This window comes from Pteronotus mesoamericanus, unplaced genomic scaffold (assembly GCF_021234165.1).
Source record: "Pteronotus mesoamericanus isolate MK-2021 breed Mesoamerican mustached bat unplaced genomic scaffold, CSHL_Meso_final scaffold_54, whole genome shotgun sequence".
In the NCBI taxonomy this organism is placed as follows: domain Eukaryota; kingdom Metazoa; phylum Chordata; class Mammalia; order Chiroptera; family Mormoopidae; genus Pteronotus; species Pteronotus mesoamericanus.
In genome coordinates this window covers 2,072,416-2,099,342 of record NW_026555321.1, presented here as the reverse complement: position 1 = coordinate 2,099,342, position 26,927 = coordinate 2,072,416, and the positions used below count along the sequence as shown (strand labels likewise).

General features: G+C 49.5%; 2 protein-coding genes across 4 annotated transcripts in view; both read left to right on the top strand.

Annotated features, from left to right (window-relative positions):
* OXSR1 (oxidative stress responsive kinase 1) overlaps positions 1-7,994 on the top strand; it is a 67,619-nt gene extending 59,625 nt beyond the window's left edge. For all 3 annotated transcript variants that reach the window (XM_054595506.1, XM_054595508.1, XM_054595507.1), the window contains 5 exons: positions 768-832; positions 2,986-3,038; positions 4,740-4,808; positions 5,650-5,714; positions 6,132-7,994. In XM_054595506.1, coding sequence (XP_054451481.1) covers positions 768-832; positions 2,986-3,038; positions 4,740-4,808; positions 5,650-5,714; positions 6,132-6,206 — 327 coding nt within the window. In that variant the 3' untranslated portion in view covers positions 6,207-7,994. The remainder of the gene's footprint in view (positions 1-767; positions 833-2,985; positions 3,039-4,739; positions 4,809-5,649; positions 5,715-6,131) is intronic.
* A 5,920-nt stretch (positions 7,995-13,914) lies between these two features.
* On the top strand, positions 13,915-20,451 carry SLC22A13 (solute carrier family 22 member 13). The gene is made up of 10 exons (XM_054595071.1): positions 13,915-14,292; positions 17,287-17,390; positions 17,524-17,678; positions 17,902-18,070; positions 18,298-18,418; positions 18,506-18,600; positions 18,844-19,058; positions 19,247-19,355; positions 19,896-20,111; positions 20,358-20,451. The coding sequence occupies exons 1-10, from the start codon at positions 13,915-13,917 to the stop codon at positions 20,449-20,451; spliced, it is 1,656 nt and encodes a 551-aa protein (XP_054451046.1).
* Positions 20,452-26,927: the final 6,476 nt, after the last annotated feature.

Genomic DNA, 26,927 nt, shown 5'->3' with positions numbered 1-26,927 from the left:
TTCAGAATCGATTCACTTACTAAATGTTAGAGGTTTCATTTTTTTCTAACATTTTAAATGGAAAGAAATCAAGCTGGAAGTTTTGGGTTTTTTCTCTGACACTCCAGTGGCGGTCTGCCTTTGAGTGCTTCCAGTTCACCCTGGTACTGACGTCCGGTAACCAGTGCCTCACCCAGGCTTTCCCTTTCTGCCCATCGTATGGGAAAAGGCGCGGCCGTCTTACGGAAACCGATGCAAAGAGCGGAGTCATTTTATAAACAACTCAGCGTAGGATCTGTACCATCCAGTAGACAGGAGATGGCTGCCAGGGTTCAGAAACGATTAGTTCAGCCATCCAAAGACCAGGAACCTCCAGCCTGGGTGGCTTTTGGAGGGGCAGCCAGTTTAGACCCTCCCTGTGTGTTGCCACATGATACACTGGCAGATTTTTTTTTAAAGGGAAAAGCCCAGCTTTGTGTTTTTCACCTTGCAGAGAGAAACAGGGATCTGAAAAAAAATACAAAATTTATATGTGGCTACATATGGACTTTCATGTAGGTTTGAGAATTCTCTTTCTAATTGTGTTTGACTCAGGCTGACATTCAGCTCTTGTTGCTGCCTTGGAGTTCATGTCCTCCCACAGCAGGGAATGTCCTAGGGACAAGGATGGCCTCACCGGGAGATGAAGCACATCGCTGCCAAGCGGACAGTTCCTCTGCAGATGACCGCTGGTCGCCTCCACGCTTAATAGTCCAGGCAGTGACTTTCTCCCTTTCAATGCTTTTTAGGCTCTGTCTTCAGGAGCAGATTCACAAGAAACCAGGATCCCTATCAGTCTAGTACTAAGATTAAGGTAAGCAGACCTTTTTGTTTGTTTTGTTTTCTGAATACTCTGAATACGCTGTTCAGAAGTTACTCGTTGTCCCAATAGCCTGTGCCTGAGCGCGACCGGACGGGATTGCGTCTCTTCCTGGCGTCAAGTGCTGCTTGCGTGCAGGCGCGTTGCTTCCCACAGGACCAGCAGGAACGGTGTGAGGGCCTGACGGTAGCTCATCCACTGCTGCGTTCTCTTGGTGGTTTCTCCACTACCAGTGACAAATGTGTGCATTCGCAGTCTAGGTAGTTTAGCCTAAGGAATGCGGCCTCTACCTGAGGAACAGTTTTTAGGAGAGCAGCGTTAAGGTGGCTCCTCTGAAGTGAGTTTCGTAATCGTGGCCACATGAATGTCATGGACCCTGAGAGAACTGTCCCAAGAGCGGAGTGTTTCCTCATTGTGACAGATCAAATAGAGGCCTGATTCTTAAAAAGGAATGGGAGAGCCTCAAGCATATTTTTGGTCTGTTTCTCTGTGTTCCAGCATGTGCTCTAAATTGATGTTTCTTGGCGAGGCCGTGACAGGCTGCTCCCAGGAAAGTGCCGTAGTGGTGATCTGTTCATTTTAACCCTCCCTCCCTCTGCAAGCATTGCATTAGGATTCCAGAGCGTTCTTACTAAAATAGCTATGGGTGTTGTATTGCTGTAGGTCTCTTTCTACTCATATGCACTGGAAAAACGATTGGTTTTAAAAGCACTGCCTGAGATGGCTCAGGCCTTCTTTAACTATTACTAACATTTTTTAAAAAGTGTCACTAAGTGACACTGACTCATTCCTCCTTGCACTTATGAATGCTAGTCTTCTTCTCAATAAGACCATAATTAGAGATAGAGGTAGCAAGAGCTATTTTGAGAATGTTTTGATTTTACCACTAAGAGCAATGCAATTATGCCAAAAGGGGGAAGAAAGCAGATTCGGTTACCTTTCCTTTACAGAAGCCTACTCAGTATACCTTTTCTCCTTTCAAATAGTTCTGAATTAATAGAATGTCTTAGTGCTCTTATCCTGTTTTAATTGTACATAAAGAGTACCCCTTGTCTCTTTTTGAAAATTTGTTTTGATACCTTATAGCAGTCAGTAGACAGTATAAAAGTTCTGTTTGACATGTGCTTCAGGAAGGTGGAGAAATACTTGTAAGAGAGGTAGTTAGCTTTTTGAGATGGTGGCTTCTTAATGGACTACGATGCAGTCCTGTATATGGAGGGGGAGACTAGATTCTTATTCTTGCTGATGAAGACTGGGAAGTTAAATGACCAGAGGAGAATTAGACCAGTTAGCATATTATTGTGTTTAAAGGTGTATGTGTTTGGGCATGTCAGTTAAATCACTAAAGTGATGCTGAACGTTTGATCTTAATTTTAATCAGCTTTCAGAAAGAATAGACGGGAGAGTTATGTAGTCAGCAGGCTACATATAGTGCTCTTAGCTGTTGCGGGATACCGGAAGAAGAGAAAGAGAAATGCCTCACTTGATAATCAAGTCTCAGTTGGAAGTTGAATTGAATTATGTGCTAGCATAGCTAAAAACAAATTTCAGGTAATATACATGCAGAAGTTTAAAAGTCTGGGTACAGATGCACAGAGAAGGCTGTGCAAGGGACAGAGTCACTTGGGGGCAAGTTGTGTTGGAGATGGGTAGCTGTATTTCAAGCAAAATTTCAGTAACATTCTCAAGTATTTGTCAAATAGACCCAAGCCCTCTGGGTTGCTGAGATAAAATTTGGGTCCTAAGTGATCAGACATGTCTGCCTTTAGACATAATGTTCTGATTTCTCCACCTTCAACTGGAGCTTCCAGGGAGCCTGGTTCATCTCAGTCCACGGTGTGTGTAATGATTGCTTTAACGTTTCCTCAAGCGTCACTTGTTAGAATCTGTGGATTTATGTATTAACTCTGCTGCCTCTATCGGCCCAGTTGTTTTCCCATGTTCTCAGGCTGCCCCAAATCCTACCTACCCATTCAGTCCTATCTAAAAACCACGTCTGACGTTTTTCCCATCCCATAAGGACCAGGTGTAATGCCCTACAAGTAGAGAACGCTTTTCTGGAGGCACAGATTTCCTAACGAATGTTGGCAGAGTCTGTATACATAAATTCAAAAATTGATTTTACACAGTCTGTTTTTCTTTCATAGGAATTCCAAAAAAGAACTAAATGACATTCGATTTGAATTTACTCCTGGGAGAGGTGAGTTATCAAAAACACTGGAAACAAAATAACCTCTGATTTCTTTAGTGAAATCTGGGAAGTTTTTGTCCTTGAAATGTATTTTGCTGTGTTAAAGGATGATGAAATGTTCCTTATTTAAAGGGATTTGGGGGCATATGAATAAAATTTAAATGCAATTTATTTACTGCTGTCTTATTTGGAAAACCTAGTACAGTTGACCTCAAAAAGCACTGTTTTGAACTGCATGGAGCCGCTTATATACAGATTTTTTCAATCAGTACCATAAATGTATTCTGTCTTCCTTATGATTTTCTTAGTAACACTTTCTTTTCTCTACTTGATTGTTTGACCATAACATACAATACATGTAACATACATAATATGTATTAATTGATTGTTTATGTTACTGTGAAGGCTTCCAGACAACAGTAGGCTGTCAGGAGTTCAGTGTGGGGGCAGCCCACGGGCACACGGATCTTGCGCTGCGCAGGCGTCAGCGTCCCCTCATCGCAGTTGCGTCGTTCAGGGGTCAGCTGTGTGATAAAAACCAGTGATTAATACAGCTCTGAATTTACTGCTTACTGTAGGCCAGGCGTATGCTCTGATAATGTGCATTATCTCATTCAGTTCTCAAAACAGCCCCCTACATACTTTTATCCATATTGTTTGGATGATGAAATCAAGAAGTGAAGTAAATTGTTGCAGTTCACACAGCTGGGAGGAGATGTAGCTGGAATTCAAACCCAAACCTGTCAGAGTGCAAAGTTCTTTCATGACAATAAAGAAGAAACACAGTGTCCATTCTCCTCTCTGCTGAGGCTGAAACTGAGCCTGAAACTGAGCCTGTCACAGGTAGTGTCTGGCCATGAATTTCTCCCTGGAACAAGGCTTATTGCCTTTGTACTCAGGGTTCAGGTTTGGGGAGTGGCCAGCAGCAACAGACACCTGTCCTTTGTGTCACGCTTAATCTTCTTGCTATCTTAGTATCATCAGCAACTAATTATTAAAGAGAATAGATGCAGATGAACAGAGGTGTATTCGCTTTACTTTTTAAAAACCAGGCAGAATCACATGTCCATTAACTAATTCAAGTCCCTGGTCTTTGACAAGTGTGAGCGCACTCCTTCCCAAGGTCCTCCCGTGCCCTCAGGGGCTCAGCGCTCAGCTCTTGGGAGAGAGCAGCACCGAGTCAGTTGGAGGTGAGGGTAATTGGGGATACTCTGTCGTTATCTTTTTAAAAGATTTTCATTGTACCCGTTGTTTGTATTACACCACCCAAAATAACTAGATATGAATAAAAGCCCATCATAATACAAAAATGATCTTAGCAAAAAACTTAAGAGTGTGATCCCCCAAAACCAGAGATTACTCTTACTTTTTCATGATTTAATTGAGGGGGGAAAACATCACTCTTTTATTAGCCCTGGAGATGTCACATGCTCATCATCATGTCTCAGAGCTCATGGGACTCGGGTGCAGGGTTGCCCTCATAATAGGAGCTTCCTCTACAGCATCATTGTCAGGGGCTCTCCCAAGAAGGGCCCGAAACCCATCGAAATGACACCATTACTTAAAGAGCTACCTTTATATTGATCCCCACCTGCTTTCTTGGTTCTGTAGATTTAGCAGCAAATGTCTGGCAGTGCCCACACCTGCTCTAAGAGTTAGCAGCGACGTGCATGCACAAGAAATGGAGCACCTTTTTCTTTGTCGTTGCAGATACAGCGGAGGGTGTCTCTCAGGAACTCATTTCTGCCGGCCTGGTCGATGGAAGGGACTTAGTCATAGGTAACTCCATTCTGCTCTGCCCTTCTGCCCCTGTGTCTCTGTCTGTGTACTGAGGACCAGGAAAACCAGGCTTTGGTTCCAGTGAGCATGTCAGTGGCCTTGGAATAGTTCTTGGCTTGGCTGTAATAATAGATATTGGGGACAGTTCCTTTTAAGAAAGAAAATTGCACTTCTGAGTTTGTTTCGTGACGTCCAGTGACAGTAAGTGAAAGCCCTCTGGTACACCCTGGTAGAAGTAACGACAAAAGTCACAAGTTAAAGTAAGCTTGGCCATGTCCAGTCCATTTTGGAGGATGGACTCTTACCCTTGTGGAGCTAAGAGGTAAGCAAGTTTTTAGAGATTTAATCCTAGAAAAAGCAGGAAGTAAGAAAAGGCACAGTCAGGTCGTATTTACTTATTATGGAGGGAAAAGACCAATGTCCAGGGCAAATCAGTGAAGTTTTTCTGTTGAGGGCCATATAGTAATTTAAGCTCTATGGGTCACGTGCAGTCTGTTGTTTTTGAACATTTCTTAGCTCCCAGGCAGAACAGAAATAGTCCGCAGGCCATAGTTTGCTGGCTTTCAGGTCTGTGAATATGCAAATCATACTTCTTTAACTTGAGTTTCTTTTCTAAGTTAATACAGCACCTTAAAGAAAGTGCATTTGACAGTGATTCGAGATTTACTTGTGCTACTTGGAATTGAGGTTAAAAGATACTGTCCCTTGGGGAGTGATTTACCTTTCTGCTTCTGATTTAATTGTACATAGAAGATTCTAAACTACCATTTAAGTTCTTAAAATATGGTTGAAAGTGGATTTAGTAACATTCTTAATTCTTTCTCTGTTTGTATGATTACAGTGGCAGCTAATTTGCAGAAAATTGTGGAAGAACCTCAGTCGAATCGATCTGTCACTTTCAAACTGGTATTTGTCTCTTCCCCTTTGTTAAACCATCTTACTTTTTACTCACCAACAGCCCCTGCAGACCACATTCCATATCCTCTGGGTGATGAGAATTTTAAAATATCGTATATTATGTTCATTTAGTGCCCCCAAGGCCCTGGTCTGAAGTCTCCCTTTGAGCAGCCTCCTTCCTCTGCCCCTCCCAGGAAGCCTGCTACCCCGGGCCCTTGACTGTTCTCAGGAGACTGTGAGCCAGTTTGGCTCCTGCTGTGTGCCCAGCCTCCATCCTTTCTAGAAAAGACACCTTCATCTGCCCTGTTTGTTTCCCAGGGACCTGTCCCCCACTGCCAGCCTTCCCACAGTCCCCCTATCAGTTTTAATTGCTTCCCGAAATTTATTTATAAATAGCCACAGCTTCTTACTTTGTTTGGTTCTTAGGCATCTGGTGTTGAAGGCTCGGACATTCCCGACGATGGTAAACTCATAGGATTTGCCCAGCTCAGCATCAGCTAAATGACAGCCCTGGAAGAGGAGGCCTCAGGAGAGTCCACACATGCGTATCTCTGTTGCTTCTGTTGGCCTAAGCCCACTACTGCCAAAGAACCCAGCAGCAAACCTCCCAGCTAGGAGCTTTAGAGGTCTTTCTGTATGTTCTTCCTGCCATCATCCCCCCTTTCCCACAGGGAAAGAAACGTCGGATCACCAGTGGCCAGCATCCCTTTAAGAGTTCCGTTAGTAGACTCACCGCACACGTCCTCTCTCCCCCTCCATCTGAGCAGCGGCCCCTGCCTCAAGGCCCAGGAGGGGGATCTTTGAGCTCGCCTTGCCTTACTCCGTGTCAGCGCCGGGTGGAAAGGAGCAGCTCCCTGGGGCTTCCTTGTGCCACCTGTTTCCCCACACCTGGCAGGATGTGGGCATCTTAGGCTATCTCTTTACCCCTACTGAAGTAGCGATTAAAAGTTGATTGTTCAGCCGGACCCCAGAGAATTTAATTTAGGGATTTTTATTCTTTTTGTATCTGACGTGAATTCTAGCAACCTTTGTTAGGAAGAAGCACAGCCTCGGCCGGAGGCGGCCTGACCTGTCTTCTGGTTTTGCTCCTGTCGTCTCGGAGCGTTTTGCTGAAGCTGCTCTCAGGCACCCTCTTCATTACTCCCTCCGGAAAGGGTCGCTCGCCTTAACCTCAGCGGGTGCACAACATCTGACTGCAGTCAGACTTCAGCCAGCAGGTCCTTCAAAGTGGAACTTTGAGCTGTTTTTAGAGAAAACATCAAGTATTGGCTTATAAAAGTGAATTTTCCCAGCAGTGGTTTTGGACAGAAAAATCATAACTCATACATTGTGGAAGTTATTTATTTTCAGAATTTAAAAAATTAAACTGAAGCAAAGCTGCTCCTCAATCCTCCCATGAAAATCAGTTTGCCTGGCCTCCAAGTCCTGAGGAAACACAAGGCTGCGATTTCTACAGCAATAAAGGAGACTCCCCGGGTGGCGGGGCCGCCTGCCCCAGCCCTTCGGAGGGGTCCCCACTGCGGTGTGTGGAGCCCGACCCAAGACGGAAAGTGAAACCACATGTGCCGTGACTTAGGACTTCTGAGTAGACAGTATTCATTTGATTTTCTACAGAAATAATATAAATTATTCTTTAGGTTTTAAAAAAGAGCACTCATAATGCAATATGTGAATAATCAGTGGGGTTGATTTTTTTTTTCCTACTGTTTCACAGTCAGCCTTTGTCTAACTACAAATAGCCCTAACACGTTTTGTATATGAAAGGGATCCTCAATCTGGCCTTAAACGACACACACAGAGGGGTTTTGGCCCATTGAAAAGGGGAGAGCTGCCCCTTACACAGCGGTACCAGCCCTTCCCAGCACTGTTGGTCCGTGAATAGTAAAAGGATCGCTTGACCTAGTTTTCTCTTGGAGCATCTCTGAAAGCTTTCCCACGACCGACTTGTCACAGCTCTGGTGTCATCCTGAGCTTAGAGTTTCCGTCACGGGCTTTCTTCACCTACCCTGGGTGCAAAGGCATGTTGGGAAAGGGGTGGATGTTGGAGAGTAGGAGAGGGGATGGGTCTGAGATGGGGGTTGGGAGAAAGTAGATTAGAGGATCGGACACCAAAGTCCATGGTCCCCACAGGATTGTTAGCAGGAGGGAACCTGCTGGGCCTGGAAAGAGGGAAGAAGGGTGACAGGTTTGCTGGAAAAAAATCACTTAGCTCTCTTTTCTCTCCTCCTCTCTCCTCTCCTCCTCTCTTCTCCTCTCTCCTTGTCTCTCTCCTGCTCTCCTCTCTCCTCTCTCCTCTCCTCTCTCCTCCTCCCTTCTCTCCTCTCCTCTCCTCTTCTCTCCTCTCTCTTTTCTCTTCTCTTCTCTTCTCTTCTCTTCTCTTCTCTTCTCTTCTCTTCTCTTCTCTCTTTTCTCTTCTCTCTTCTCTCTCTTTGGGGGCAGGTAGAGGGAATGAGGACAAGGAGGTAGGAAGAAGTTTGAAAAGGAAACAGTATCCTCTTCAAGACTAGTGACTTATACAGAGTTTGTGTTTTGGTGTCAATAAGCCCATCACAGTCTACGCATTTATGAATCCACAGGATGTGGTGTCACTGGTCTAGCTTTCTGTTTGGGGGCAATCCGAAGCTCAGGCTGGGGGAAGCAGCAACGCATGCTGTTGAGCTTCTCAAGCCAGCCATTACGCTGGAACTGCAGTGGGACAGGCATGACCGCAGAAGTGAGCTGGGGCTTCCTCTTCCCTTTCAGTTCATTTTTTGCCCTGCTGGGAATTAGGAGTCAGTCACCCAGCCCCAGGACAGTGCTGTTTCTTCTGCAGGACGGTGGGCTTCCTTTGCTGACTTGCACAGTGGTGCTGAGGAAATCAGTGAACAGAAACTTCCCGGGTGGGACAACATGTAACCTAGTGAGAGACCTTGCTCCTTTCCAGAAGTGGTGGGTGGTTCAGGGTACATCTCTGTCCTGGGGTCCCCAGGATTCCCTGGTCCCTGGGGTAGGGACTGACTAGCACAAGGTAACATGTGCCAATGCTGTTTGTGAAATGTATGGTCTTTCTAAATGACTGTTGGATTTGTTTGGTTGTTTTTGCTTAAGTTTTGAACCAAATCCTAGAGCCAGCTGATAACTATTTAATAATCTGGAGGATAGAATAATGATGTATCAATAAATGGAGGTTTCTCCTTATGACGTATGGTAGATTATGGAAGATGTAAAATATTTGACTCCTCCCCCTTTTTTGACTTTGTATTTTGCTGCATGTTTTCTTCATTTTTAATCAATAAAGAGTAAATTGTCTGTGGTGGTGTAAGGCATCTTTACTTTAGTGGTGGGTAGTGGGAGTGGGTCAGGGAATCACTACTAAGTTTAATTTTTCATGCAAATAAGAAAAGCCAAAGTACACACAAACTAGAAATCAAAAAATATGCATAGTGATTTACAAATTAGAATAGCTTAAAGTCGTTTTACAGACAGGGAAACTGAAATCCCGAAAGTGGAAGGGGGAGAGGATCTACCCAAAGAAATTTGACAAGGTGGGATAGAGAGCTCCCTGTATTGATCTTTTCTGATTGATTCTGTGCAGGGGTTGGGCAGGGGAGAGATGCTTGATTCAAGCTTTTGGGAATTCCCTTTGGAAAATTCAGAGCAGGGCTGAACTTGTCTGATTTGGCTTTGATACTGCAACGGTGAGGTTTCGTGAAGTTCTAGGCCCCATATATCCCTCCAGCTCCTGGATAAGTCAGTCTCCACGATCCTAATTCCTTCCCAACAGAAGGTGGCCTTTGACCAACGATAGGACTGCTGGTGGGTCTTGGCAACCCAGAGCTCAAGTCCTGGAGCCTTGGAATTGGCAGTTACCAGATTTGATTGAATTTGTTAAGATAAGTGGGTCATAAAAGTGGACTCGACTATTGTGAGGACACTTGCCCGTTGCCGATCTTGCCAAGAGGCCTGTCTCTTTATAGTAACTGCTCCAGGCAACAGATCGTGGATTCCTTCTTTGGGTCAACTCATCTGCCCCTTTATTTTTTTAGAGCAGTTTTAGTTCCATAGCAAAATTGAACAGAAAGTATACAGAGTTCCCATATACTGCCTGAATCTACACATGCACAGGCTTGCCCACTATCAACATCTCACACCAAAGTAGTCGATGAATCTTCATTGATATGTCACTATCACTCAAAGTCCATAGTTTACATTCAGGTTCACTGTTTCTGCTGTGCATTCTTTGGGCTTGGGCACATGTGTAATAGTGTATCCATCATTACACTATTGTACAGAAGAGTTTCACTGCCCTAAAACCCTCTTGAGTTCTGCCTGTTCATTCCTGTCTCCCCTCTAGCCCCTGACAACTGCTGATCATTTTACTGCCTCCATACTTTTGCCTTTTCCAGAATGTCATATAGTTAGAACCATCCAGTACGCAGCCTTTTCAGAACGGCTTCCTTCACTTAGTCATATGTGTTTAAGGTTTTTCCATGTCTTTCCATGGCTTGACAGCCCATTTTTTTTTAGCATGGAAAAATCTTCTATGTCTGGCTGTATTAATCCATTCACCTACTTAGAAGTTTGGGCAGTTATGAATAAAAGTGCCATAAACATTCATTTTATGCAGATACACATTTTTCAGCTCTGTATAAATATCAAGGAGCCTGATTGTGAGCTGTGCAGTAAGAGTATGTCTAGTTTTGGGAGAAGCACCAGCTGTCCTCCAAAGTGCCCAGTGAATGAGAGTTCCTGTTGCTTCACATCCTTGCCAGCATTTGGTGGTGTCAGTGTTTAAGATTTTGTCTGTCATAATAGGTATACAGTGGTATCACATTTTAATATACTATTCCCTAATGACATGATCTTAAGCATCTCTGCAGATGCTAATTCGCTATCTGAATATATTCTTCAGTGAGGTGTCTGTTAAGGTCTTAAGCCCATTTTTAAGCAGGTTGTTTATTCACTTTTAAGAGTTTTTGGATAATAGTTCCTTATCAGATATCTCTTTATCTGATATATTTTGGTTAATAGTTTCTATCAGATACCTCTTTTGCAAATATTTTTTTCCCAGTCTGTGGCATGTCATCTTCACTCCCTTGCAGAGCCAAATGTTTTAATTTTAATGAAGTCCAGCTTATCAATTCTTTCATGGGTCATGCCTTTCCTGTTGCATCTAAAAGGCCATTACCATTGCCATGTCATGTAGATTTTCAGCTACGTCATCTTCTATAAGTTGTATAGTTTTGCTGTTTACAGTGTGGTCTATGATCCATTTTGAGTTGATTTTTGTGAAGAGTGTAAGGTCTTTGTCTAGATTCAGGGTTTTTTTGCCCGTGGATGTCCACTTGTTTCATATGATTCTTTTGGGGTTTTGGGTTTTTTGGGTTTGTTTTGTTTGTTTGTTTGTCTGTTTAGATTTTATTCACCTTTAGAGAGGGGTAAGGGAAGGAGAAAGAGAGGGAAAGAAACATCAATGTGTGAGATGTACATCAACCGGTTGCCTCTTGCACACCCCTAACTCGGGACCTGGCCTGTAACCCAGGCATGTGCCTTTGACTGGGAATCGAACCAGCGACCTTTTGGTTTGTAGGCCTGCGCTCAGTCCATGGAGCCACACCAGCCAGGGCTCTTTTGGGTTTTTTGGATAATCATGTCATTTGTCAATAAAGACAGTTTTCTTTTTTCCTTCCCAATCTATATACTTTTTCTTTCTTTTTCTTATATCATTGAATTATATAGGAGGATGTCCAACATGATGTTAAAAAGCAATGGTTAAACTGAATTCTAACCTACTGTAAAAAAAGAAAAAGAAAAAACAAAAGAAAGGAAGAAAGAAAGAAGAAAAGGAAGGAAGGAAGGAAGGCAGGAAGGCAGGAAGAAAGAGAGAGAGAGAGAGAGAGAGAGAGAGAGAGAAAGAAAGAAAGAAAGAAAGAAAGAAAGAAAGAAAGAAAGAAAGAAAGAAAGAAAAGAAAGGAAAGGAAAGGAAAGGAAAGGAAAGGAAAGGAAAGGAAAGGAAAGGAAAGGAAAGGAAAGGAAAGGGAAGGAAAGGAAGGAAGAAAAGCAATGGCGACCTGGCTGGGTAGCCTAGTTGGTTAGACAGAATGTTGTCCTGATAATGCCAAGGTGGCAGGTTCCATCCGCAGTCAGGGCACATACAAGAATCAACCAATGAATGCATAAATAAATGGAACAACAAATCAATCTCTCTCTTCCTCTCTTCCCCTGCCCCCTCTCTTAAAAAAAAATCAATAAATAAAATTTTTCAAGAAAAGCAATGATGAAAGAAGATGTCTCTGCCTTGTTCCTGAAAAGCTTCTAGTTTCTCATTATTAAGTATGATATTAGCTATAGCTCTTTGTACATGTTCTTTATTAAGTTGAGGAGATCATCTCTAGTCCTCATTTGCTGAGAGTTTTTATCATGAATGGGTACTGGATTTTGTCAAATGCTCTTTCTGCATTATTGATGTGATCATGTGACTTTTTTCCCCCTTAGCTTGTTGATGCAAAGGATGACATTCTCGATGACATTTAATTTTCAAATATTGTACTAGCTTTGCATACCTGGGATAAATCCCACTTAGTCATGGTATAAAATTCTTTTTATACATTGTTGTATCAGTTTGCTAATATTTTGTTGAGGATTTTTGGCATCCTTGTTCATGAGAGATACTCCCTGGTGGGGAGTTTGCGGTGGGTGGTGGAGAGGATAGCACTCTTCCCACGCAACATCGTGTACCCTTACCTCTGCTTTCCACGGGCTGCCCCACCTTAAACCCGTGCTGAGTAATGAACAGGCAGCCAGAGGCTGTGCCTTATAGATGCAGGCACTTGTGTCCAGAGCTCTCCTGCACACCCTGGCTTCCTTGTATTCCCTTACCCATGTTTCTCTACCTGGCTGTTAAAATGGTTCCAAGTTGAAAATATGAAAATGATTTTTTTTAGCCTCACCTGAGGATATATTTATTGATTTGAGAGCGAGAGGAAGGGGAGAGAGAGAGAGAGAAACATCGATGTGAAAAACATCTATCAGTTTCTTTCTGTATGCGCCCCAGCTGGGGATTGAACATGCAACCTAGGTATGTGCCCTCACCAGGAATCGAACCTACAACCTTTTGGTATGTGGGATGACACTCCAACCAACTGAGCCACCCAGCTAGGGCTATAAAGGCTTTCTTATCCATACACAAGCAAATAAGTTAATGTGTGTGCATATATACACATGTATTTTTTCCTAATGTTCTCTTTAAGCCATCATTCCCCAGCTCCCATGACTGAACTAGATGCCTTCCAAGGGGTAAAAGCTAGGAGCCTTTATCTTGGGAGGATTCCTCTTTGAAGTCCTCCCTTTGTCCCACATCCTATAAGAATCCCAACTCCAGCAAGGTTAGGGGTGACCACCAACTGGACTTCCAGAGCTGGGGCCTCTGGTAGAAACTTTGTCCTGTGTTCTTAGGTTGTCATGGAGATTGCCTAGGGTCACTGGAGCTACTCTGGGGCAGCTGGCATTTATTTTTAATCTTGGCCTTGTCTTTGTGGTTGATTCCTTGATTAGAGATGAAAATGCAATTCTTTACTGCTCTGTTATTTCGCTGCATTCTTGAATTGTCTTTAGTGCTGAAAAGGAAAAGCATTCGTGCCCTCAGTGGCTCCCCTGGCCCTCATGCTGCCCTGGGACGGCCCGCGGTTGCCTACCACCAGCACCGGGAACCAACAGGGGAAAGATGAGATCACCAGAGTCAAGAGGCTAGAATGGTCCGGGGACAGAGTTAATATATATGGGCCCTTGCAGCTCTCTTAGCATGAGCCGGTTGCTAGAAGGGACTTCTGTGTCCCTTTGGCTATCACAACTACTCTCAGAATTTGGGTTCTACTGAACTGGGTATGAATTGCTTAGGAGGTGGCAGTTGGTGGGGGCAGGGGCGGACACTGTCTAATGTTCAGGTAAAACTCTGTCCTGTGTGCTGGGCCCGAGAAGATTTCCTTGGTTCTTGCGATGCCAGTGTCTGTCACATAGTCAATAAAACATCCTCTGATTCTGCAAGCCACAGTGGACTCTTTTTTTCATCCTAGCCTATCCTTCCAAGGGAGCTGAGGTGTGAAGGTGGAACTGGACGAGACTGGATTAAACATTAAAGCAGCCATATCACGGCCAGGCAGAGCAAGTAACCCAGGACCAAGGTGCACAGCTCTCTACCGGCCTCCGGCTGAGGACTTGGTGACCAGTAAACATGGTTCAGTTTTCTCAGGTTCTGGCTGAAATTGGTGACTTCGGTCGCTTTCAGATACAGCTGCTGCTGCTGCTGACTGTCCCCAACATCCTGGGTGCCTACTACATGTTTGCCCAAGTCTTCATGACCCTGGATGAGACGCACCACTGTTCGGTGGCGTGGGTCAAGAACCACACCTTGAACCTGAGTGCTGCCGAGCAGCTGTCCCTGAGCGTGCCTCTGGATGCTGTAGGCAACCCTGAGCCCTGCCGCATGTTCCGGCCTCCCCCCGATGGTGCCAGCCTGGACGACATCCTCAGCCACCGCTTCAATGAGACACAGCCATGTGTGGCGGGCTGGGACTATCCTGAAGATAAGCCACCGTCCCTGAAGAATGAGGTAGGCTGCCTTTTTGGCTGGCTGTCCACCTGTTTTATGTCTGTCAGTTCCTGGGCCTTATGATTTGCTCTCCATCCCCGGGACCCCTGTCTTTGTCTTACCCTGTGCTCCTGTGCCCAAATGATCAGCCATTGATATGCCTGTTTATCTTTTTGTTGATTCTGTTTTTCTCTTTTCCTCTGCCCTCTAGCCTTGTCTACCCCCTATCCATTTTCTGTGATCTCTCTGCCCATCTGTCCATTCATCTATGCCTTTTTGCCTGTCTGCCCAGTTGCCTGCCTTCCTTCCTGCCCCCTCCTGTTTTTCTATGTTTATGCTTTTGTCTCTCTCCCATGTTCTCACTTGCCTGTCCATTTGCCTTTGTGTTTCAGCCTGCCCCTGCGCGTATGCCTCCTTACCAATCTTCCTTTGTTTTCCTAACTCTCTCGTGCTCTCCCTTGCCCTATCCACTCATCTGCCATTCTGCTCACTTGACTTGGGCTCCCTACTTTCACCTTCTCTCTCCCGATCTCCGTGGGCCGACCTCTGGGAGGCTGGTGGACACCCATAACTCTAGGACTTGTCCTGTTGAATACTGAGCATTTGCTCTTGCCAATAAATTCATTCTCTTGGAGGGACTCAGACAGAAAAACAGGAAGATTCCCGCTCCAGCCGCCCCAGGTTAAGACAATGCCTCGGAAAGCACCTAGGCCCACTCTGTTTCTTCCTAGAGGGTGGGTTTTGGGGGGTTCTTTTTTCTTCTTGCTGTTCTGATTGGGTGTTTTTGTTTCCTTATATTCCAAATCATTGATTTGATTCTCAGCTTCTTCTACTCTACTATTAATTCCCTGTAAATTGTTCTTCATTTCAGTTAATGTATCCTTCATTTCTGACTGGTCTTTCTGTATACTGTTGACATTCTCACTAAATTCTCTGAGCATCCTTATAACCGGGGTTTTGAACCTGCATCTAGTAGACTGCTTGTCTCCATTTTGTTTAGTTCTTTTTCTGGAGTTTTGTTTTTTCTTTGACTCCTTGTTTTGGCAGCCTCCCTGTGTTTGTTTCTACTTATTAAGTAGAGTTGCTGTGACACCATGTTTTGGTAGTGTGGCCTAATTTAGTAGGTATCCTGTAGGGTCCAGTGGCACAGCCTCCTTGTTCACCCAAGCTGGGCACTCAAGGTGTACCCCCTGCATGTGGGTGCCTACACCTTCCTCTTGTAGTTGAAACTTGATTGTTTTTGGCACATTAATGAAAGGGATTCAGTCCTAGGTCAATCAGCTGCAAGGACTGGTTACAACCACCAGCCACCGGAGAGGAATAGCTAGGCAGGGACCCGTCCCACACAGCTGGACTTCAGTGGGGCTCTGGTGCCCACTGAGTTCGCTCCTTGCACGTGTCACTTGTGGAGGTGGTTGGGCGGTCATGCTTCAGCATGATCTGAAGCTGTCCACTGTGTGCGCTGGCTCTGGGGTCTCCCGGGGAGTAGGGTCAGCCACTGCCTGGAGCCACTCTGCATCAGCTGCAAAGCAATCTGCAGACAGCTGCAACTTGTGCTTGTCTTGAAGGTGCCCAGGCAAAGCCAAGCTGTGCATTGAGGCCAGCTGCTGCTGTGGGGTCAAGGATTAGCTGCTTAACCTCTCCTTTCCTTTGGGGAATAGTAGTAAGTCAAGGATTGTTGTCAGAATTATTTGAGGTAATGGACGTAAAGCATTAGGCATAGCACCCAACACAGATTCAGCACTCAAAAGGCACTGGTCAGTGTTGGGAAGCTACCTCTATGAGCTCTGGAGGGCAGCTCGCATGTCACGTTCCCCCACAAACATTTGTGTATGGAGCTGAGCTGGGGGTAGGGGGCGCAGAACTCCCTGAGGGGCCCAGAAACCGGGGGGGTTGGGGCGGTCACGTGGACTTACTGTGTGGGCACATGCGTAGACGTGTACAGCAGTATATGGGCAGGCACACTTCCCCGAGGGGTTCCCCAGTCTGTCCGTCGGGTTCTCTCTGTGTGTCTCCAGGTGCGCCGCGCCGCCCCCACTCCCAACACCACCGCTCTGTGCATGTGCGCTCACACTTCTCTGTCCTACCCTCGTCCCCCGAGGGGTGTGCGAGGACCCCTTAGTGCTGATTGCCGGGGAATGATAAGAGTTTCAAGGGGCTTTTGCTTCCAGGTGTGAAAACTTGGGAGGCCCAGGTGGGTCACAGGGGTCCGTGGCTGTGACGAAGAGGCCCCGTGTTTGTCAGGGAGTAGCAGTCGGAGCTCTGCCAGAGGTCCCCAGTCGCTGCCTCCTTTGTGTGGCCGTCATTTTCCATGGCCTCTCCAGGCCAGAAGAAACATGTCACAGTTTTATTTACGAAGGAATTTTTGACCCTGCAAGCTATGTAAACATTTATGTCCTAACAATTGAATAGCTGCTTTAAAAAAATAAGACACATCAATTGAAAGGACACCTTTTTCTTTCATTCTTTTTTAAAAATTATTTTTATTGTATTTTTCCCATTACCATGTATCCCCCTTATACCTCTTTTACCTCCACCCGCCCCCTTCCCCTCACACCCATATCTTGTTCTTAAATAAATACAATTAATAGGAGGCATGTGGCTATTGGTTGGGAATGGCACAACTTCACAACTCTTAACCATCACTGCCTTCGTTCCCTGATCCACATTGATTCTCTCCTGGTTCTTGCTTCTTTTCACAGCAACTGCCCAAAATACAACGTCCCACAGAGCTGATGTCACTGAAAGTAGCACAATCTCGTGCTGAAACAACTGTCCTGAGCTAGTAGTAGTTCACGTGCTACCAGGCAGACATTGAGTATTGGCTCTATTTTCCTGCAGTATTTTAAATATCATGCTAAGCCCTGTAAGTTCACTCTGGTTCCCCGGGGGAATTTGGCGCACAGTTTGGGAACTGAGGGCAGCTGCCCTGGGAAGTCTGTAGTGGGTGGCCTAAGTGACAAAGGACTTGCTCCCAGCTGCCTCTAGACTCATACTTGCCTGTGTCTGTCTCAGTTCAACCTAGTGTGTGACCGGAAGCACCTGCAGGAGACCTCGCAGTCAGTGTACATGGCGGGGCTCCTCGTTGGTGCTCTCATCTTTGGGCCCCTCTGTGACTGGTAAGGACCTTGACCAGCACATCCCTTACCTTAGCATAGGTGTCTCCCACAGAGAACACAGGGCAGGACTGGGTCTCCCTTCCTTCGTTCCCCTCAGAGAGTTCCTCCTGGACCTGTCCCCTTTGCACTTCAGGATTGGTCGTAAAGTCAGTATCCTGATACAGCTGCTGCTCTTTGCCCTCATCGGCGTGGGCATGGCCTTTGTGCCCAACTTTGATCTCTATGTGTTCATGCGCTTTGCTGTGGCTACTGCCGTGTCTGGATATGCCTTGACCAATGTCACCTTACGTGAGTATCTGGCCCGAAGGCTTCAGCCCTGCCAGGGAGAGGCCTTGGGGACTGGCCTCCTTCCCCAGACTGCCTGAGGGGGTCTGGTCAGGGACCCATACCTAAAGTGGTCACACCTGTGCTTCCTGGGCTGGGACTAAGACTTCAACCCCGACAGGGCGGCTTCTCGGGAGACAGGGTGCGAGAGGGCAGGGCCAGGCCCGGTCTCAGCCTCTGTTCACAGTTGCAGAGTGGGTGGGGCCCTCGCGGCGGACTCAGGCCGTGGTCCTGGCCCAGTGCGGCTTCTCCATCGGGCAGATGGCCCTCGCGGGACTTGCCTACGGCGTCCGTGACTGGAGGCTCTTCCAGATCGCCGGCAGTGCGCCTGTCCTTCTGCTCTTCTTCTACTTCTGGTGAGGAGCTACTTCCCGGAGCCAGCCAGCCTGGGTTAGCTGTGCTCCCGTGGGGTCGGAGTGTAGCCCTCACATTCGCCTCCGGGATCCTCAGAGACACTTCTGGGAGAGGGAGCCTGCTAGGCTGTGGGGTTCCGTGTGCACTGGGACAGCCAGGGAGGCTCCTGGGGCACTGGGGAGGCTCTAGGACTCCATGCCTGCCAGTCACACCCATTCCTGACCTACAGGGCTCTGCCAGAATCTGCCCGGTGGCTCCTGACCAAGGGAAGGGTTGAGGAGGCTAAACGAGTGATCCAGAAGGCAGCCTCAGTCAACAGGCGGAAACTCTCCCCAGAGCTGCTGAGTCAGGTATGTAGGGCAGGCGACCCTGCCTGCCCCCTCATCTGACCCCCACACACTCCTCTGCTGGCCCCTCACACGACATCTTCCTCTCAGATGGTGCCAGAGAAGACAGGCCCCACAGGGAATGCCCTGGACCTGTTCCGACACCCCCAGCTCCGGAAGGTGACCCTGATTCTCTTCTTCATCTGGTGAGGGCCCTGGGGCCCCGGCCGCCCCCTGAGGCCACAGCGAAGGGCTGCCCCTTCCCTGGTGTGTGTCAGTGGGATGTGGGATGGTGACCTTCCGGCTGGGAGGGGCTCTGCGGGAAGGACTGGGTCTCTCCCTGGCTGTGCTACCTTCTCCTGTTGTGACTTCGGGCCAAGTCAGGCTCTCTCCCTGAGTGTGATGGTCTTATCGCCCAAAAGTGACAGGGACCCTTGGATGCTTTGTAGGTTTGTGGACAGTCTGGGGTATTTTGGTCTGAGCCTCCAAGTGGGGGACTTTGGCCTGGACATCTACCTGACGCAACTAATCTTCGGAGCAGTTGAGGTCCCTGCCCGCTACTCCAGCATCTTCATGATGGAGCGGTTTGGCCGCAGATGGAGCCAGCTGGGGACTCTGGTTGTGGGTGGCCTGATGTGCATCAGCACCATCTTCATCCCAGCAGGTACCAGCTCTCCCCTGTCTCCACTCACCCTGACTTGCCTGTGGCCTACTGCTTGCCCTTCCGGAGGGAGGGCTTCCCTGGGGTTCGGGTTCAGAAGGGCTGCAGAGTCTGGGTGGACCAGGCAGGGTGCAGGACCCAGGTGAGGAGACCGTCTGCCCCTCATGTGGCTGACAAGCCTCCTCCTCTAGATCTGCCCATAGTGACCACCGTGCTGGCCATTGTGGGCAAGTTTGCCACAGCCTCTGGGTTTACGATCTCCTACGTATACTCTGCGGAGCTCTTCCCCACCATCATCAGGTAAGCGCCGCAGCTCCCGCTGCCCTGCTCCAGAGACTCCGGTGCTGGCCACCCCTCCTCCCCGCTCACAGCAGGTCCACAACTAGCTTTCAAGGCTGGCTCTGGGGCAGCCCAAGCCGCAAGTGGTCCCCAGGCGGGTGGAAGACAGATAGGGAAGTAGGCCCTGCTCTGGCTATGTCGGGATTGTCAGGATTGGAATACGGAATACGTTGAGGGAGGGATGACCCAGGAAGAGGAACTGTCACAGGGTGGCAGGGGAGGGGATATGCGGCAGGTGCAGCATTTGACCTGAAACTGGACAGACGAGCAGGAGAGCAGCTGGCGACCGAGAGGCCTGGAGGCGGCAGGCACAGGGCCCTCGGTTGGACTCTCGGGAGCTCAATGTGCAGGAGGAAGGCCGGGAGGGGCAGAGGAGCCAGGAGACCCTGCAGCAACCGTGGGGCCATTGTGAGGAGTTTTCTCCCACGGGAGGGTGCTGGGGTGGCGCCGCGGCCCGGAGCGGAGGTCGGGTCTGCTCAGGTGGCGCTGGCCTTCCCCCAGGCAGACGGGCATGGGGCTGGTGGCCATCTTCTCAAGGATCGCGGGCATCCTCACGCCCCTGGTGATGCTGCTGGCCTACTACCACAAGGCCCTCCCGAAGGTCATCTACGGCAGCCTCCCCATCGGGGCGGGCTTACTCTGTGTGTTGCTGCCTGAGACGCGTGGCCAGACCATAAAGGACACCATCCAGGACCTGGAGCAGCAGCCCCAGCCGTGGTGAGCTGCTGGCTTTCTCCGAAGCCCGGGGCCCGGGCGTCCCATCAGTGGCCCCCATGTCAGAAGCCCATGCCTCTACCTCACCATTTGCCCACTGTCGCTTAGAGGCCAATGTCGGGGGTTTTAGGAACCCCAGACAACTGACTGGCTTTGAGTTAGATTCCCCCTCCTTTGGGAAGGGGCGGGGAGGGACACTGCCATGGGACCAGTTCTGGTCAGCCAGTGACGGCTTCTTGCTCCCTTTAGGGCTCAGAAGGCAGAGCCCTCAGAGAAGGGAGCGGAGGACTCAGGAAGAATGTCCAGCCCAGGGGTGGCCGTTGTGAGCAGCACGTACTTCTGATTTCATTCCCCTGGACACAGCTGGGACCTGTGCGCAAGACCGGCTCCGCTGACGGAGGCGACACGCCGGCCCCTGACGCCAGCACCAGTGCCGACTGCCAGGCCCACGCCTGGGGCGGCTGGGACAGGGCCTCTTTCCTTCCATCACCTGCCTTATCCCCGGAGCCCAACCCCCAACACCCTCGTCCAGGTTCCGGTCTTGGGTCTTGGTCTAACTTGTTCTCTGATAGTCTTGGTGGGGCTGTGGCTCCCTAATCCTCTCAATCTGAGGTCCACCTGCCCTCTAAACACAGTGACACCCAGAACGGGACACCGAGGTAGGGCCTTTCTGAGTGTGTACAGTAGGAGAAAACTTGTGAAGTTGAGTTCTCTGTCCCGGCAGGAGGGTGAAAAGTCTGTGGGTCACGAGAGGTGACGGTTCCTTCCACTGTCTGGACCAGGGGAGGGGTCCCACAGGACATTTGATCCTGCTGAGAGAAGCCTCGACGTGCAGGGGAAATGAAAGCTTCAGCCTTGCATTCTCTTCAAAGCTCCTCCATCCTGCCACGGGAACTCAGCTCGCACTGAACCTGTGTGGCCCAGGGACCAAGTGGAGATGGGCTCTGTTCCTCTCTGTGCCCCGGCCCCTGTTTCACAGTCCACTGCTTCTGGTTACTAAAGAGCCAGGGGGACCTACAGGGAGGGCTTTGGCTTGGCTGCTCCCAGATGCAGTTCCTTCCAGGTCATGCTAGCTAATCATTAGTCGGTGCACTCTTACGGGTTCCTGGAAATCCACTCCTTCCCAGGCCTGTTTGAGGCTGTCCAGCGATCCTCTCGGGACCTTTGTGTTGTTCCTTAACTTGACCAATGTCCTCGCCACTGACCACAGGACCCTCTCCAGCGCCTGCTCCCAGCGTGGCTCCTGCGTCATCTCTCTTACTGCTGGCATACCTTACCTTACAGGACAATCCTCAGGTGCGGTCCCTCAGGCCAGGCCACCTTGCCCAGCTGTTTGGGCCACAGGGATACCATCCATCCTTGTGCCACCCAGAGTGTGAAAAGAGCTTGGCTGGCCACTACCCCTTCCTTTGCCTGGCCTTCAAGGCCATTTCAGGCTGATCCCTGTCCTGAGAGAGAGGTTCCGGTCTCTTGTTGTCCCAGGCAGCCCAGTCCCGTAGAGGTTCTGTCAGAACCTCCCTCCCTCAGCTCCCCTTCTCTTATGGAGCCTGGAGGCAGTGGTAGGTGCTGGACCAGTTTTCCTGTCTTTGTGAACCCAATGTGGAATCATCCAGCAACTTTCCTTCCAATTACATGGGTAGTTGTTACTCACAGTTCTCTGGTATTAAGTGATGAAGAAAAGTTGCGTTGTGCCTCTTGCTGTGCACCCAATCTGGCGTCCCATGCCCAAGGTTTCCCGTGGGGACAGTGAAAAGTATGTCTTGGCACAGTGTGACACCCAAGCTGACATTGCCAAGGATAGAAAGAAAACCCCCCGAGAGGAGTGGGGAGATGGCCATTTCAAAGCCGAAGGCTGTTCTCAGCTCTAAGGTGTGGACACTTGCATCCCTTTGAGGCACAGTGATCTTCACTCGTGGAAAGAGACTTAAAATAGACCCCTCACTGACACAAGCAGAAATGCAGAAGTCACCTGCTACCTCGCGGCAAGTCTTCAGGGACTGTCCCGTCTTCAGGGATTGTGGCCCGCTGGGGAGAAAGACTTTTCTCTGGGTGGATTACAAAGGGCCCTGTGGCTCCTTCTGGCCAACGGGTAAATGTTCATTTTTTGACGGTTGCTGGTAGGAGATGGGCAGCTGGACCTCAGAAGAGAAGACGGGCAGGCCTGGCGCGGGCTCCACCCTGGGGAGCTGTGGACAGCCTGGGCTGGGCCACGCTGTTCTCCCTAGGGTGTTGCTGAGCGCCGCCCAGCCCAGACTCAGGACACACGCTAGCAGTGGACCCATTACTCATGTTACGGTGGGCTTTTGCGGGGCTCACAGCTCAGGCTTGGGTGCCAGAGGCCTCCTACTCTGGGCCTCGGGCTTCCCATGATCAAATTTGTGATCTCATAGGTCTCTCGACACTAATCCCCAAGGACTCTAATCTTGGGTGCCCTGGTTGAGTGTGAAAGGCGGAGGTCTTCGGCAATCTGCCCCCAGGACCCAAGGAGATAGGAAGGGAGGGCCACCCTCCATCCCTGGGTTGCTGCCAGGCTCAGGACTGGGCTGAGTCCCTGAGCGTGGCCCTGACTCACACACCCCTCGATTTGCCTCACTTGCTGCTCACTCAGGCACTCATCTGTCAGGGAGACCCATGCACCTTGCTCTGCCTTTGGGAACTGGTTGAACCCAGAGATGGAGAATTCTCTGTAGCTACCCGGAACCTCGCACGGATGCCAGGGACAAGGGGGATAGAGCACCGCGGTATTAGACAAGGCCGCTGAGGCTGTGGCGGGGCGGGGCCTGGAGAGGCCTGCAGGCCAGATGAAGAGAAGGCAGGCAGGGGATGCGGACATGCTTTCGGGGGGGGGGGGGGACTAGCCATGGGCAGGTGCTGCAGCTGCCTGGATTCCTGGGAGGTTTTTTTTTCCTTATTGGGGGTGACACTTGAACAAAATTATGCAGGTTTAAAGGTGCACAATTCCACAACACATCACCTGTACACTGTGCTGTGTTCAGCACCCCACGGGACTTCTGGGAGTTGGAGCAACCAGCTCCATGTGGGCCTTCTAAGACCATATCCTTAATTTTGAAATTTATTCTAAGGGCAATTAAAAGCCACCGTTCTGTAAGCATGAGAGAGCTCGAGGAGATTTGTATTTTAAAAATTATTCTCTACCTGAAAAAATGTGTTGGAAGGGGCCAGGAGTAGAAGCAGAGAAACACGAAATTAACTGCAGGTGTTTGTGGCCTCCGTTGATCCTCCCAACACCCCTATGATGAAACGGGGTGACGGCTGTGGAACTAGGAGAAGGCCTGGGTCGGAGAGGAAGTTGGGAGGTAACGACCCTTTGGTTGGTGGCTCCGCTGGCCCAAGCTCTGGACACATAGCTTAGCTTCTCCGTGTCCTTTGCTTCTGCCCACAAGAAGCCTCCTGGCCACTAGGCTTGGTGCCCTCCCTCCTCAGAGAGGCCCCTCAAGACTGATCACTGTACGGCACATCTTGTATTTTCTATGTCACTGCCAAAAGTCTAAGACACCCGCATCCATTCCTCAGCCAACTCCTGTACTTTGTCACTGTCCACACTGACCTGGCCCCCGTGGTCCCACACCCGAGTCTCTGCAGCTGCTGCTCTAAATTTAGCAGAAGCTCTTGTGTCCTCAGTCCTTTTAGAAGGATACTCTGTCTCCCCCACTTCCTCTGGTCACACATCCTCTCCCCGCCAGGGAGCTGGGGTGAGAGCCTCTTCGCTCCCCATCGCTACTGCGCAACCATTTCAGCCCTTCTCCCTTGTAGAAACCTCCTCTTGTTGAAACCTACCCCTTCCTGGCTCCTACTGCCTGCCCTCCAGCGCGCACAGTTCCATTCGCCTAAAGCTCCCTGCTTCATGGTTGTCCCTTCCACTCCAGCTCCTGCCGCCAGCGTGGGAAAACCCCTCTCCCCCTCCCCCGAAATGTCTGGCGTATGAGTGAACAAGTGAGGGATCATCAGACATCCCATTCTCTGACCGCAGCATCCCAGCCTTCTGAACCTTCGTCCCATCATTCCCACCTGGCTTCACCTGCCGTCACGGGCCCACGCAGCGGTAACAGTACCATTGATCGGTGGCTTTCAACAGAAATTTATTTTCTCTCATCTCTGGAGGCTGGAAGTCCAATATCAGGGTGGCCCTAGGGCCAGGGTCTGATAGGACCTCCTCTTGGCTTGTGGACAGCCAGCTCCTCGCTGTGCCCTCATGCGGTCTTTCCTCTGCACGCAGGTGGAGGGGGAGGAATCTCTTCTTAGAAAGCCACCGATCTCATCGTGAAAGCCCACCCTCATGACCTCACCTAACGTACATTTCCTCCCCAGGCCCACTGCCAAATATCCCTGGGGGTTAGGGCTTCAATGTACAAAGTTGGGCAACCGAGGGAGGACACAAGCTTTCAGTCCATAACACTGTCCTTAGCCTCAGTGGGCCCTGTGGCCTGTTGGCGTCATTACTGCCTCCCCACCACTGTCCTCGGGTTGGAGAATGTAAGCCATCATTTTAATTTCTACTGAGAGATGGAGATCATTTCTCCCGGTTGCCAGCACCCTAAACTTTATCCTTTTCACCCTTTGGTGGTACCCCAACTTACAAAACCATAGCAGCCAAGGAGCCCAAACACCTGCCTGCTCTCTCCCTGTGCCCCAGACCGCTGGGCCCTGCTGGGCCCGCCTGGAGGGAGTCTCACAGTTGGCAGGTCTGTTCTGTGAGCCAACAGTCATCAGCCTCAACTGGGCCTTTAACTGCACCCAGCATTCTCACCTCAGCTTGTTTACCACCTCTCGCAGGTGGCTTTTTCTCACCTCCACACTGCGTCCCTTCCTTCTCCCTCTCAACGGGTAGCTTCTCCTCCAGCTTTCAGAGAAGAGAAGCCATTCGGCAGAAGCTCCCAAGCTTCTCACCACCTAATCTTCCACCTCCGCTGCCCCCCCACCCCCGCTGCACCGCGTTGGCAGCGCAGCCCCTAGGGCCCAGGCCCAAAGCCCTGCTCTCACCTCTGCCCCCAGATCCGGGAGCAGCTGGAGGTACGGCCTGTTGCTCCTCTGACTCTCCTTCCCACCACGCGCCCCCCCCCCCCCCCAGGCATGGGGACTGAGGATGGGTGGGTGGTATCTGGACCTCCCTCCGTGGAGGCGGGACCCTTCCGGGGACGGCAGGGGCTCCGAGTTCCAGGAACAGCCTGCACGGAGGCATGGGGCTGGCTCACGGGCTTCTCTCCACCTGCCTTGCCCCGTTCTGTCCCAAGTATCTCTGGCCAGTTGCTCCCCTGGAATAGAATGCTGCTCCTCAGCATTCCTTCCCCACCCCAGGACCTCCCTGCCCCATTGTGACACTGCTTCCTGGCCACCAACCAATGGTCTGGCTGGGCCTGGACTGTGGTCAGGTAGGCCCTGGCTTTGGTTTGTTGTGCAGTCTCAGGGAGGGGGGACAGGGACAGGGGGGTGTAGGCTGTGGCAGTTTGGATGACACCTGGCAATTGTGGGGCTGCTTTCTCAGCACAGACGTGGCCAGGAGACCTCCAGGACCCGCTAGGCGGTGGGGAGCCTGTGGGAGGGGCAGGCTGCCCTCTCAGGAACTGTGAGTTCTCCAGGTGGCACCTGGCCCTTTGCTGCCTGCAGGTGGAGTGTTGCCCCTGGCTACACCTCCCTTTTCCAGGCCTCAGTTTCCTCTTTTGTACCTCGAGAACCAATGGCCTGGGTCCTGTCCACCTGGCAGGGGACCTGTGAGATCAAGTAGAGGGAGCAAGTGCAGACTGTCCGAACCCAGCGGGCGTTCAGGGGGTGCTGGGGGCGCACTGAGGGATCCCTGCAGGGCAAGGCAGGCACCGTGGGCTCCAGGCCTGAAGGCCAAGTCCGGGAAGACAGCAAAGTTTCCCTCCCTCCCTGTGAAGTCTCCTCTATCCGCCTCCACCCACCTCCAGCACTATGCACATACACACACCATTTCCTAATGCTGCCTTAACAAATGACCACAGACGTAGTGGCTTAAAGCAGCACAAACTTATGATGTCACATTTCTGGAAGTCAGAAGTCCAAAATGGGTCTCACTGGGCTATCAAGGTGTGAGTAGGGCCACATTCCTTTCTGGAGCCCCTAGGGGGGAATCCATTTTCTTGCCTTTCCCAGCTTCTAGAGGTTGCCTGCATTCCTTGGCTCATGGGCCCTTTCCATCTGCAAGGCCAGCAATGGCCCATGATGTCTTAATGGATGTAACTGAAATTCATTCCTTTTTCACTGCTGTATTGTATTCCACTATAGAAATATACCACAATTTATCCATTCTTCTGTCAATGGGCATTTGGGTTCTTCTTTAAAAATATATATTTGAAGTGTGTTTTCCTGACCATTTTGGTACATATTGCCTGGGCCATATGTAGAGATGTTCTTCCAGAGTATATACATGGGAGTAGAATTGCTGGGTTCCAAGGTGTGCAAATATCCCACTTTATAAGACAATGCCAAGTTGTTTTCCAATGTGGAGCTATGCATAATCCTGCCAGAAATATATGAAAGATAGACCCTCTCCAACACTTGGAATTGTCAGACTTCTTAAGTTTTGTCAATCAATTGAGTATAAGTATCTCACTAAGATCTTGATTTGCATGTGCCTCATTATTAAAGAGATTGAACATCTCGTCACATGTTCATGGGCCACATTAATTTCCTCTTCTGGAAATGCCCATTCATGTATTTTCCCCATTTTTCTTTTCTCCTTCTCCTTCTCCTTCTCCTTCTCCTTCTCCTTCTCCTTCTCCTCCTTCTCCTTCTCCTTCTCCTTCTCCTTCTCCTTCTTCTTCTTCTTCTTCTTCTTCT